This window comes from Sinocyclocheilus grahami, unplaced genomic scaffold (genome assembly GCF_001515645.1).
Source record: "Sinocyclocheilus grahami isolate Dianchi unplaced genomic scaffold, SAMN03320097.WGS_v1.1 scaffold12.1, whole genome shotgun sequence".
Taxonomy (NCBI): Eukaryota; Metazoa; Chordata; class Actinopteri; order Cypriniformes; family Cyprinidae; genus Sinocyclocheilus; species Sinocyclocheilus grahami.
This window is the reverse complement of record NW_015505191.1, coordinates 3,426,412-3,440,847: the sequence shown is the minus strand read 5'-3', so window position 1 is coordinate 3,440,847 and position 14,436 is coordinate 3,426,412. Positions and strand designations below refer to the sequence as shown.

Below are 14,436 nucleotides of genomic sequence, written 5' to 3'. Positions count from 1 at the left end.
TTTAATGCAACTTTAATGCAATCTCCAAAGACCATCTTAAATAGAAAGAACAATGGATTAATCACTGAACAAAAATTGGGGGGGGGGGAAATGGAAAAAAATCCACACTTTTCTAAGCCATGGTCTTTCATTTGACTTCTTACTGTTGTAATAATGGATTAATGTCTGTTATATTAGCCGAGTGTTACAAGAGTGGTGTTTGTATCATTATAGACAGGTGTGGGGATTTTTGAACTCCTTCTGCATGTTACATTGTTATGCTAGTGGGTGGTAATGTCAGTGTATCAATGACATATAGAATTAAATTTAAGTTATGTAAAAACTATGTATCACTCTCGTAATCATGCTGTTGGGACTCTATATAAGCAGGCTGTGGTCTCATACCTGATCTATATTGATCTAGAGTCCAAATTCACATTATAAAGATGGCACAGAAGCACTTCTGAAAGTAGCTTTTATGTGTCTTTACATACTGTTTAATGCTGCAATGCTATACAGAGTATTTTGAGCAGGCACAAGCAGCCTTAACTCAGCTATTTAAAGACACCTTCACAGTACTCTTGCTTGTGTGATTTTTCTCAAAGGGATAGTTCACCCAAAAATGAATCTTTTCTCATCATTTACTCACCCTCAAGTTGCTCCAAACCGGTATGAGTTTCTGTGTTCTGTTGAACACAAAAGAAGATTTAGAAGAACGTGTATTTATTCATACTATGAAAGTACAATATCTTGTGTAAGGCAGAAAAAGAAAAAAAACTCATGGAGATGTGGAATAACATGAGTAATAAATGATAAAAAAAGTTAAACATTTGGGTGAATTAACCCTTTAAGAGTCAGTTTTACTAACAGCTTGCCCCAGCGCAAACCGTCTTTTGGTGTTAAAATTGTACTGTCAGTTTTTACTAAAAACGTGCAGTGATGAATTAACGCTGAAAAGGCGTAGACAGTTATTTTTGCGCTACCACGGTCAGAGTAAATCCTAGTAAATACATCATCATTGACGCTATATCATTGATATCGCGATATGACACTTTTTTTATCATGTAAAAATGTATACCGGTGTTATCGTGGACGGTATGATATGGCACACCCCTATGCCGTAGAGACGAAAATGTGCAATAAAGTCGTTATTTTTGTTTTCTTTGCACAAAAAAAAAAAGTATTCTCATAGCTTCGTAACATTATGGTTGAAACACTGATGTAACATGGACTACTTTGTCAATCATCTTGGTACTTTTCTGTGCCTTGACCGTGGTAGTTCCCTTGCTGTCTATGGGAGGAACGGCACGAGGGTGGGTAATTAATGACAGAATTTTCATTTTTAGGTGAAAAAACTATTTTGTTCCCTTTAAACAATTTTGCACTTGAAATGGCTACAATTATTGTTGCTATAGGACGAGGCACCACAGAGAACAGAGAGCGTGTGGTAGAAGGAGGAGGATTTTTTTTCCACACATATTAATTTTATTTGGAATGCCAGAAGAACACATTGTCCGAACATATCATTTGCCAAGCCATGTTATTTTTAATTTGCTTCAGGAAATAAAAGATGACTTGGAACCCTCAACTAGGAGTCATGCAATACCAGCTCTATCAAAACTTCTTGCAACCCTTCATTTTTTGGCCTCCAGTTCTTTTCAACGTAGCCTACTGTGGCTTATTTATATCTTTATTCTTTATTTGTAACTACGCTAATTTTCACTGCGCTTGGTATATTGTGTTGGTCGATATGTAAATTAGATGTTGTGTTTGTGTTCTTTAATTTGCGTGTTGTTAGTAAATCACCCGCAGATATTTCCACGCCCATCGGCGCTGTTTTGGAATTGCGCTCTGGCGCTAATTTGACCTGTTTAGTAGAACTGTCCCTAAGTGTGTGTTGGTGTGCTTGTCAGTACATAATGTAAAATATTACAATTTGGCATGAAAATACAGAGCAGGATTTTCTCACCAGAAGAAATATCCGGACGATCCTAGGCTCTCTTCTTTGTCTTGCAATATGCGATTATCTGTTGAGACCCATGCCCCTTTGAGCTCAAAGTCTATCCATCCCTACATGTGGGTATAATATACCTTAGTCCAGAGCAATCTAAAATGAACAAATAGTAACAGTTAAATAATTAAAAAAGACAACATTTCCTACTTCAGTGTTCAAAATATAATTAAAATCTCACTACTTATTATTTATCAATTGAAACAGAGTGAACAGAGACATACATTTTTTTAATGGTTTTGTGGGTTTCATATATTGTTCTAATTAATTAACTAGTTTTAATACAGTACACCAAAAATCACACTATGAAAATGATTAAACATAAATCAAAACAGTACTACATTCTAACAAGATTATGACTTCACATAAACACATTACAAAAATAAATATCAACTAATTAAATATTTTTAACACATTTTTTTAAGTGTCCTTAATATTTTCATTTTCACAAACTGTTACGTACAGTGTACATACAAAACAAACTTTTTTAACTTTTCAAATGTGATTATATGTTTATGATATATGATATGTATGCCTTATTATTTTGCATTTAAGCCTCTTTTTGAGCATAAAATGTAATTAAATTCTGAAAATGCAATTGTCCAATTATTTAGTTGTATTATCATTTATCCGTATCAGGGTGTACTTTCACCCAAGTGGTATAGTTAAGACGTGTATGGGGTTTTGACCATAGACTGTATAAAAACAGGTTTTGACAGTGGAACTTTCATTCATTTTAGAAACTGTGTAAATGCAGCATCCTGTTCAGACCCTATTATATAATACAAACAGTATTCATTTAATTTAAGAGCAGTTATTATGTGACTGTTAATAAATAACAATTTGGTCCCTCGATATCTCTTTGCCACCGTGAAATCTTCTCAGTCTCTCCAAGTGTAAATAAATACGGCCGGGAAGTAAGAAAACACACAGTCCATGTATTCTCAATACTTCAATTTATTCACAGAAATACAGATCTTATATAGGCATGTCGAGGGGAGTTTTCACCCTCTTAACCAATGAGGATAGGGGGACATACCCATACAGGATGTTTTTCCCAAGAACATGTGTTTTGTATAAAATTGCCACATATACAGAAAAACATATCCATATAAGGAATAGACTTCCTGGCGACAGAGGCTGAACCCCCCTTATAAATCAGCACAAACTCCTTTACCTTGAATATTGAGTAAGAGACATTCAAACACCATACAAGAGAGAGAGAGAACAGATAGAGAGTTTTCATACGAAAGGAATAAAATGGCGACATACCTTCACTCAGAGTGGACGCGACACCGGATGAAAGAGGCTCCGCTGGTCTTCGAGATGAGCGCGTCGGCCAAATATCTGAAATATATGTAAAATTTCCCCCAAAACTGTCGAGACAAACTGAAAAAGTAAGGAAACCGTTTTTTATAGGTTTGAAATTGATCGGCTTCAAAGCACTCGTGTCAAGTCAAGAGTGCCGGATTTTTTACGGATTAAAATATCAGTCGACAGGGGAGATGTAAACATACTTGTAGGAAAAACAGCAACATTACTGTGTCAGGGCTTAAAGACACTTTGTTACAAAAAACAACATAACACACACATATTATTACCACTGTGTCATCTGTAGCAGTTGCACTGATCGACCATTGGAATTTAAAAATGTAACCCAACTGGTTGCGTTGTTATAGAAATAACCCAATAAACATAGGAATAACCCAACAAAATGACCCAACATGTTTAACCCAGATATTGGGTACAGTAAATAACCCAACGTTTTTTAGAGTGTGTGACACTGAAGACTGAAGTAACTTCTGGTGAAAATTCAGCTTTGATCACAGCAATAAATTACTTTTTAAAATATATGAAATTAGAAAACAGTTATTTTAAGTTGTAAAACTATTTCACTGAATTTACTCATTTACTGTATTTTAATAAAGAAATGTTGTAGGGCATAAGATACTTCTTTCAAAAACAAACAAAACTGGTCCTTTTTGAATCGTAGTGTATATGAGCGTGCTCAGGGCTAATAGAGCGATGGGTGAGTCTGGGTTTAACATCTCAGTGTTGGTGCTTTCTGAAAAGCTGTCTTCAAAGAAATAGACATCCCAAGGTCAGCCTACGTTACAACTTGCAGATCTAAATTTTTGTTGAAACAGTGTGGCGAATGACGTAACTGTTTGACTGGAGTGTTTCTGTGAAGGTTTACAGTGGGGTCACTGGAGGTATCAGAACCCCTCTCAGGGCGGATATTTGCCCTCTGTAGATGAAGACATATGTATATATATACACTTACATTTCTGATAGACAAATATCTAAAGAAAATATATCATGCACACACTCCAGTCAAACTTAATTTTTTTACTGCATAAAACCATACTTACTGTATATTTTAATAAAGAATTACAGGTAAAACAACTCTCAACTCAAATAACTCTTATTATTTGACATCTTTGCAGGCGATTGTCTGCTGGATCAACCTCAGAAACCGTTAGCTCTTCCAGAGGTGCTCCCAGGTGCATCGTATGGTTTAGAGCGGCAGTGTGAGCTTGCCTTCGGTGCCGGCTCAAAGCCGTGCCCGTTCATGCAGGCACCATGTCAGCGCTTGTGGTGCACAGGAAAGACCCGCGGGCAACTGGTGTGCCAGACAAGACACTTTCCATGGGCAGACGGAACCAGCTGCGGGAACGGTCAGCTCTGCATGAGAGGCACATGCATGGACAAACAGGAGATCACCAAAACGAAGGTACCTTCATACATCTACAGTATTCCAAATACTTGGATGGATGGACACTAAATATACAAACTGTCACTGCTGTCTTAATCATGCTCACTTGCAGAATTTAGAATTTTAGAAAAGAGGATTTAAACTTTTGTTGAATGAACACATTGAACACATTTTGAAATAACTCTCACTGCAGCGTGAAAGATATCATGTGACCACAACAGAGATTTGACATACCAATGTCAGCCTATTAAATGTACTGCACTTGACCTGTTACTTGGTTTATTTGCCCTGTTGCTTAGCGATCTTGCACATGACCCGTGAACGTGTTCTTGGTGGCCAAGTCATTTGGGATTTAGAAGTAAAATAGAGCTTGTTGTAAAAGGATGTTCAATGTTCAAAGGTCAAGTGAGTTGTGACAACCCCCTCTCCCTGTTTCTTCTGTATTAGGTGGATGGCAGATGGGGTAAATGGGGACCGTTTGGTACCTGCTCCAGAACTTGTGGAGGTGGAGTGCAGCTTTCAAAGAGAGAGTGTGACAACCCTGTGCCAGTCAATGGCGGCAAATACTGCCAGGGAGTGAGGGTCAAATACCGGTCCTGCAACCTCTCTCCATGCCCTGACACAGGTTTAAATGTTTTCTGTCTACACAAAATCAGCATCAGTGTAAACAAAAGTCAAGTAAACAAGGATAATTTTATTACTTGGAATAATTTATGCTTTTATGCATTGCATATGGAATAAAATAAGAATTTCAAGAATGTGTGCCACTTACATCTGCCTCATTGTCACTTTAGGTAAGAGCTACCGTGAGGAGCAGTGTGAAGCTTACAATGGGTTTAGCCTGAACACTAACCGGCTCACCCCCTCTGTGGTGTGGGTGGCCAAATATTCTGGTGTTTCGGCTAACAGCAACATTACTGTGTCAGGGCTTAAAGACACTTTGTTACAAAAAACAACATAACACACACATATTATTACCACTGTGTCATCTGTAGCAGTTGCACTGATCGACCATTGGAATTTAAAAATGTAACCCAACTGGTTGCGTTGTTATAGAAATAACCCAATAAACATAGGAATAACCCAACAAAATGACCCAACATGTTTAACCCAGATATTGGGTACAGTAAATAACCCAACGTTTTTTAGAGTGTGTGACACTGAAGACTGAAGTAACTTCTGGTGAAAATTCAGCTTTGATCACAGCAATAAATTACTTTTTAAAATATATGAAATTAGAAAACAGTTATTTTAAGTTGTAAAACTATTTCACTGAATTTACTCATTTACTGTATTTTAATAAAGAAATGTTGTAGGGCATAAGATACTTCTTTCAAAAACAAACAAAACTGGTCCTTTTTGAATCGTAGTGTATATGAGCGTGCTCAGGGCTAATAGAGCGATGGGTGAGTCTGGGTTTAACATCTCAGTGTTGGTGCTTTCTGAAAAGCTGTCTTCAAAGAAATAGACATCCCAAGGTCAGCCTACGTTACAACTTGCAGATCTAAATTTTTGTTGAAACAGTGTGGCGAATGACGTAACTGTTTGACTGGAGTGTTTCTGTGAAGGTTTACAGTGGGGTCACTGGAGGTATCAGAACCCCTCTCAGGGCGGATATTTGCCCTCTGTAGATGAAGACATATGTATATATATACACTTACATTTCTGATAGACAAATATCTAAAGAAAATATATCATGCACACACTCCAGTCAAACTTAATTTTTTTACTGCATAAAACCATACTTACTGTATATTTTAATAAAGAATTACAGGTAAAACAACTCTCAACTCAAATAACTCTTATTATTTGACATCTTTGCAGGCGATTGTCTGCTGGATCAACCTCAGAAACCGTTAGCTCTTCCAGAGGTGCTCCCAGGTGCATCGTATGGTTTAGAGCGGCAGTGTGAGCTTGCCTTCGGTGCCGGCTCAAAGCCGTGCCCGTTCATGCAGGCACCATGTCAGCGCTTGTGGTGCACAGGAAAGACCCGCGGGCAACTGGTGTGCCAGACAAGACACTTTCCATGGGCAGACGGAACCAGCTGCGGGAACGGTCAGCTCTGCATGAGAGGCACATGCATGGACAAACAGGAGATCACCAAAACGAAGGTACCTTCATACATCTACAGTATTCCAAATACTTGGATGGATGGACACTAAATATACAAACTGTCACTGCTGTCTTAATCATGCTCACTTGCAGAATTTAGAATTTTAGAAAAGAGGATTTAAACTTTTGTTGAATGAACACATTGAACACATTTTGAAATAACTCTCACTGCAGTGTGAAAGATATCATGTGACCACAACAGAGATTTGACATACCAATGTCAGCCTATTAAATGTACTGCACTTGACCTGTTACTTGGTTTATTTGCCCTGTTGCTTAGCGATCTTGCACATGACCCGTGAACGTGTTCTTGGTGGCCAAGTCATTTGGGATTTAGAAGTAAAATAGAGCTTGTTGTAAAAGGATGTTCAATGTTCAAAGGTCAAGTGAGTTGTGACAACCCCCTCTCCCTGTTTCTTCTGTATTAGGTGGATGGCAGATGGGGTAAATGGGGACCGTTTGGTACCTGCTCCAGAACTTGTGGAGGTGGAGTGCAGCTTTCAAAGAGAGAGTGTGACAACCCTGTGCCAGTCAATGGCGGCAAATACTGCCAGGGAGTGAGGGTCAAATACCGGTCCTGCAACCTCTCTCCATGCCCTGACACAGGTTTAAATGTTTTCTGTCTACACAAAATCAGCATCAGTGTAAACAAAAGTCAAGTAAACAAGGATAATTTTATTACTTGGAATAATTTATGCTTTTATGCATTGCATATGGAATAAAATAAGAATTTCAAGAATGTGTGCCACTTACATCTGCCTCATTGTCACTTTAGGTAAGAGCTACCGTGAGGAGCAGTGTGAAGCTTACAATGGGTTTAGCCTGAACACTAACCGGCTCACCCCCTCTGTGGTGTGGGTGCCCAAATATTCTGGTGTTTCGGCTAAAGATACATGCAAGTTGATCTGCAGGGCAAATGGAACAGGCTACTTCCACGTTCTTGCACCTAAGGTGAGCAATTAACATGTTAAAAACCATCTCAATTAGAAATAAAAAAACAAAATGAAATGATTTTAATATAAATTTCATCAGTTCATGCAGTGGAAAATATGAGTAATAAAATAATAGGGCCTATTTATTACAACTAGTAGGGGTGGGCAATATGACCAAAATCTTATATCACGATATGAGTAATTTTATTTAATGGTAACGGTTTATATCACAATATAGTTATTTCTGCTTAAAATAAGGTCTTTATGATATCAAAATTGTATCATTCTTGTCACAAAAAACTAGCAAATAAATAAATAAAGTAATCAAATGTTTAAACACTGCATATTCTTCACTGTGTAAATTAAATATATATTTCTTATTATTAAAGTTATTTAGAGTATTTAAAGTGATTTAGCAAGAGCAGTGAGAGATTTTCTCTCTTTTGTTGTTTGATTAACATGAGTGACAGACAGCAGGAATATTAGACTGCTGTCACTTTAAGAGCTGCCCGGATCCAATATACTGTTACACATGTATTTTCTTTCTCGGCTGTTTGCTTATACTTAAGACCTAAATTACTGTGTTTACAAGGATAATTGCAAAGACGGGCATTTTGACATGTACAAATGTGTGCGTATTTAACCTTTCAAGGCCTATAGAGTGGCAAAAATAACTCTAAGTGCGTGCCTCTCTGACAGTGCTCAGAAACAGTCTCTTAGTGTGCATATAGTGAAATTAATTATCTTTTGCTGGTGATTGCATTTTACTGGCTTAAAATCACTTGTTTTAAACCACAATGCTTAAAAGCGCGTGCAAACAATAAGTGACCATGTATCATAGCAACGTCAAATTTCTACCGGTTAATCGTGTCGGTTATAGTTCACTATATTAGCTAATAATACATATATAAACTAAGGTTCACATGAATTCTTTTACTGGAAATTATGAAGCTTGAGGACTTTATGGGGGATGTGGGAATATAACCTGTCAGTGAGTCTGGGAGTCTCACTTAACATAAAGTGAACTTAACACACTTTAACACCATGAAATACATTTGCAATAATTTGGTACATGAAAGGCTGCATGCAATATCAGAACAGTTATGAGTTATTAAACCTTCATCTAAGAATTTATTGAACGGAAAAGTATCATTAAATTAAAACCATATATTACTATAGGCATGTAAGAGGAGAAAGGCCTGGTCAGCATACCTGCTGTTTGGTGGCTGCTTTACACTTACAACAGATTTCACTACAGGCAGAGTTGAGTGGTCAGGAAGAACAGATGAAAGTGAGAGGAAAGATAAGGAAGGTGAAAGGGCCTATCTTTGTGAGATACTGTTGTGCAGAGTGAAACTGTACAGACGCAACAGTTACGTCAAGGCTAGAGGTATGTTTATGAGACCGGGATTTGACACTGAAGAAACTATTCAGAGCTTGAACTCTTAAAGAGACCGAATGGACTCTCATCTGCTAAAGACATGTTTTGCCAAAGGCAAAAAATAAAGGAAAAATTAAACAATACCAAAGACTAGACTGTACATTAATTGAGTAAGCCCCATTACTAATTTGAAGGTTTAACTCATCCAAAACAAATGAGCAACAGAATCGTGACAGAAATAGCTTAATAGTAGACATGCTAGACTCATTTGTTTCAATGCACCCCCACACATATTGTCATAGCTAGAAATCAGCCTGTTGTGCAAAGCTGCTCTAAAACTGAGCAATGGGAACCATTAAAGGGATTTATCTAATGTACATTTTCAATTACAAATAAAAAAGAAATGTAATTTATGTATTTAAATCATCAGTACATGAAACATTGTTTTGCAAAGAAAATAAATGGTTGTACAAGAATTGCCCTATATATTTTTTGTCACCATTATGCTTATTCACAATATAATTGGCATGCAAATCATTTTTCTCTGCTTTTTTATAGGTTGTTGATGGTACACCATGTTCTCCTGACTCCTCATCAGTCTGTGTCCAAGGCAAATGCATCAAGGCAGGCTGTGATGGAAAACTGGGATCCAACAAGAAGTTTAACAAGTGTGGAGTCTGTGGAGGAGATAATAAGAACTGCAAGAAGGTCTCAGGCCTTTTCACCAAGCCGATGTGAGTGAAGTTGGGTCACACAAATGATCTTAAAATAATTCATGCACTGATTATTAATCTCATGTTTTGGTAAGCCTGGGTATCAATACAGATTTCCTGATTTGATTTGATTCTGAATTTGATTATTTATTTTTTGGTTATGATGTCCTTTATACTTATATATCTAAAATATACAGATAAGTGTTTGAGAATGAGAGTGAGAATGAATTGTTTGTCAGTTGTATTACACTGCCTTTCTGTATGTTTTTCTTTCACTAAAAAGAACTGGTTCATAAGAGTCATTTTTTGTGAATCAGACATTTCTTGCCATTATTTTTGGATATGCCGTCACAAACTCATATTCTTAGTATTTCTTTTTGGATTGGTCAACTGACGTACTAAGAGAGAGAAGAATATCCCAAAACCATTCTAATACTTCTTCTGACCTTTCTCTTCTCAGGCATGGTTACAATTTTGTGGTCATGCTCCCTGTGGGAGCCGCTAACATTGACATCAGGCAGCGTGGCTACAAGGGCATCGTGAGTGATGACAACTATCTTGCTGTCAAGAACAGCCAGGGCAAGTACCTGCTGAATGGAAACTATGTGGTTTCAGCCATGGAGAAGGATATTCTTGTGAAAGGAAGTCTGCTCCGCTACAGTGGAACAGTTGGCTCCTCAGAAACTCTTCAGGCTGTGAAGCCTCTGGGAGAAGCCCTGGTAATTGAAGTGCTATCTGTAGGCCAGATGACACCTCCACGTATCCGCTATTCTTTCTACTTGCCACGGGAGAGCAAAGATGCCAAGGTGCAAAAGAAAGAAGAAAAGGCACGTGCTGAAAACAATGTTCTTAGGGAAGAGGGCGGAATCAGTAAAAGTGGAAAAGAGGCAGATCTTCTTAAGGACACAATCTCACCATCGTATGTCAAAGATATTCCACCAAAACCAGGAAAGTGGGTGGCGGCCGGGTGGGATGTGTGCTCGGTTACTTGCGGTAATGGGCTCCAGAGGAGGATGGTGCAGTGTCTCGGGGGAGATGGTGGGCCTGGAATGGACTGTGAGCCTGCCCAAAAACCCAGTGCTATTCAGGCGTGTGGAGACCCTTGCCCCATGTGGGAGGTGGGCGACTGGTCCCCCTGCTCCAAGACCTGTGGGAAGGGCTTCAAACGGCGCCTGATTCGCTGCGTTACAAATGTAGGAAAGCTGCTTCCCAGGGAGAAGTGTGCAGAGAAAAAGAAGCCACAGGAACTGGACTTCTGTTCATTAGCCCCTTGTAAATAATCCACCCCTCCATTTAATATTTCTCTACATGGACCTTCTATTTTGTCAAATTGCATATTCAGCAGAGAAAAGTACAAAGAAAAAAGACTATAAGTATATATTTTTTCATCTGTTTGACAATTGGGAAAAATGGACAGCTGTGGAAAAAAATGACTGATAAAAGACAGACAATTGAGGTTGTGAGATAAACAGGATTGAACACAAATGCAAATAGTACTCTACCTCTAATTCTAATCACATCCATCACCTGTAAATCATCCAGATGAGACCAAATTCAAAATCATGCCTGACGTCATTAAAATTTGTTGGTATTAATAAGAAACGGGTACATGTACATTTTTTGTATGTTTGAATACATACGATATAGATGTATTGACAGCACCTAAAACATAAACATATTGAAGTATGTTCTGCATTTAAAACAAAAATTTTCTTTAATTCTTTATATAATTTTTTATATATTAGAAATATATTTGTATAGTTATTATAATCTAATCCCACCTCTACTCTAAAGCTAACCACTTCTCATCAATGCAAAATATAACAGGCAATTTTTACCACATTATACCATTTTATAGACTTTTTGTCATTAATTTTACTGTAATGTTAAATTAAGTGAAAAAGCATGACAAAGAACATATTAATTTAATTAATTAAATGCAGTAAAATCAATGTATTCAATATTCTATAAATCAAAAAAGGATTTTTTAAACATTTGTATGCCTATAAAATAATTTATATGTAAAATGTTTCCATTTTAGATGCTGTTAATATGTCAATAATGTACATGTCTATGCAAGCATATGGAAATGTATATGATAGAACCACACTCTACAAATACCTGATTACTAATGAGAACACTTTGAGCATTGCTATCCAAGCCCAAAACAACAGTGTAATTATTAAGCCTAAACTGCACAAATCCATTGCTTTTAACTGAATGGATGATATTTTATGTTTTCCTGCAGACATCAGTGTAAACATCTGTGTGAGCAATTGATGTTTGAAATGGCCATTAATGAATGTGTGCGGTGGAGGCCAAACTAAATACTGATATAGTCCATCTGGGTTAACAGAAACATTCCACAGGGTATATAATAAACTAGCTCACAAATGCCCTTGTACTGCATGAAACTGGCTGCAATCTACTCTTTGATACCCTCTTTTCTTAAAAACTCAGAGCTGTGGAGAAAATTAACTTGGAAGTGATTCATTATTAACCAAAACTTAAGCTCCAAGAATGAGACTGGAGTATTTGTAATAGAGGTAAAAAATTTGGTTTACTGGTTTACTAGTTTTTACATTTTCTTCACATTGCTTAAGGACTGAGCAGAAGCACAGGCTACATTTCTATCAGCACATTTTCTGTGTCAACAAACAGGCCTAAATATTAGCATTTTTTGACAAATAGAGCGAGGAAGCCGGTTCCCAAAGCTTTACGTCATGCAAATAAATGAAGTCATCTGTGTAGAAATGTAACTACTTACCACATGGCCTTTCGTGCAATGCAGCGATCCACCTTTACCACTACAATATGACATGCAGTAACTCAGAGGGGCAATTTTGACAAAGTACAGATCATGGAAATGTTTAAGTCTTTGCCGATGTATTAGCCCCCTAAAGCAGAAACAGCAAGGAGAAAGCCTTATGTACACAAGGCCTGTGTATTATCAGTACGTGTGTGTTAGCATGTTAGCCGTCTGCCCCTAAACTCTTTTTGCATGTCCATTCATCTCCTTAAAGTCACTGTTATTTAGCTTAGCAGACCTAACTTTTTTTCTTTTCTGGCCAGCATATTTCCTGCTTTCAGCCATGTTCTGTACTGCCAAACACATTCCCTCCTCATCCAGCTTTCAACCAGAACCCTTTTTTTATTTGTTGTAATGCTGTTTATCTCCTCTCCTCTACCTACCACTGAGCCAGAGGTGCAGCTGCTATAATCATACCCTGTCTGGTACAGTTGCCATTTTAACTAAGTTATTACTATTACAATGAATTTTAAGAACTGGTGGCTGGTGGCACAAGGTTGTACAGTGTCGTGCCCTGTGCTTTAGTGGCAAGTCGTTCTTTGTACACAGTAAGTGAAAATCCCTGTAATACGCTAAACATGTTACGTTGTTGATCGAGGTTCTGCAGAGTGACCGTATCGTCCATCTAAAAGATGGTTTCTGTATTACTTTAATGCATATTTTACTTTTGCGTTTTGTACAGCAAAATATTTCAATGTCCTGCATGGGCTTGTATACCATGTATACATCCATCTGGCTGTGCACAAACAAGTCATGTAAATACCTATTATGTCTTGTTATATATAAATATTTTTTTCTTGTCATGCTTCAAGGTATTTATTCCAAATAAAACATGTAGAAATATTTTGTAGCCCTTGTTATTTTTGCTGTTGTTTTTTGTAATAATAATTGTCTCAAAAGTCTCGTTTGACTCAATTGCTAACTTAGCTTGACAATAAGGATGTCTGCATGCAGGATTTTTTTTTTTATATTTTCAAACTCCTGAGACAATGAAAGGAGAGAAAGATGGAAAAAAGAGGTAATATTTCAAGCTGTTGAATGTAACAGCTGCACACTTGCTGTCTAGGGCCATTTAAGGCAGTCTGACCTCGATCGGATGAGTATATAACTTGGAGAGTGATATCATGGCTGTGCATTGTGGGTAGTGAGACAGACTAGTGCTATTACATCAAGCAGAAAGCATTGTTCTGTCAGGGGCCAAAACAGTCTGATTTCAACTGACCTACATAAGGACCAGCATGGACTACAAAACAAGACTAAACAACAATGAAAGAGTTTTTAGCCTCTGTCTTCCTTGCTCTAAGTTTGACCTTCTTTTACCTTTGTTGAAGCCTGATATGAAACACTGTTTGAAGTCCTCTCTTGAAATATGCTGGTATCTCTTTGAATGCTCTGCTCATCTTTTAACACCAGTTTTTGTTTTTTACAACTTGTGGAGAAGGGTGTAGTTTTTCACTGTTTGTCAATATTCCACCATAACCACCTTCTTTTGCTCCCTGATGTTACGTATCATTAACAGACAAGAAAAGGAAATATAGCCTTCATAGTACAACACTGTCTTAAAGGGGTCCTATTATGCCTTTTCACTTTCTCAACTTTAGTTAGTCTGTAATGTTGCTGTTTGAGCATAAAAAAGATCTGCAAAGTTACAAAGTTCAAAGTCCACTTCAAAAGGAGATATTTTATTTAACAGAAATCATTTTTCAAAAACAACAATGAATGACTCGTTTGGACTACAATGCATATTTTCTGGCATTTGTGATATCACAAATATCGACGAATG

General features: G+C 37.4%; 1 protein-coding gene across 1 annotated transcript in view; it reads left to right on the top strand.

Moving 5' to 3' along the window:
- Positions 1-11,508, top strand: part of LOC107598129 (A disintegrin and metalloproteinase with thrombospondin motifs 15-like) — a 13,212-nt gene extending 1,704 nt beyond the window's left edge. The window contains exons 2-9 of the mRNA XM_016289404.1: positions 4,438-4,724; positions 5,154-5,331; positions 5,501-5,599; positions 6,531-6,817; positions 7,247-7,424; positions 7,594-7,769; positions 9,690-9,865; positions 10,305-11,508. Coding sequence (XP_016144890.1) covers positions 4,438-4,724; positions 5,154-5,331; positions 5,501-5,599; positions 6,531-6,817; positions 7,247-7,424; positions 7,594-7,769; positions 9,690-9,865; positions 10,305-11,124 — 2,201 coding nt within the window. The 3' untranslated portion in view covers positions 11,125-11,508. The remainder of the gene's footprint in view (positions 1-4,437; positions 4,725-5,153; positions 5,332-5,500; positions 5,600-6,530; positions 6,818-7,246; positions 7,425-7,593; positions 7,770-9,689; positions 9,866-10,304) is intronic.
- The last annotated feature ends 2,928 nt before the right edge of the window (positions 11,509-14,436 follow it).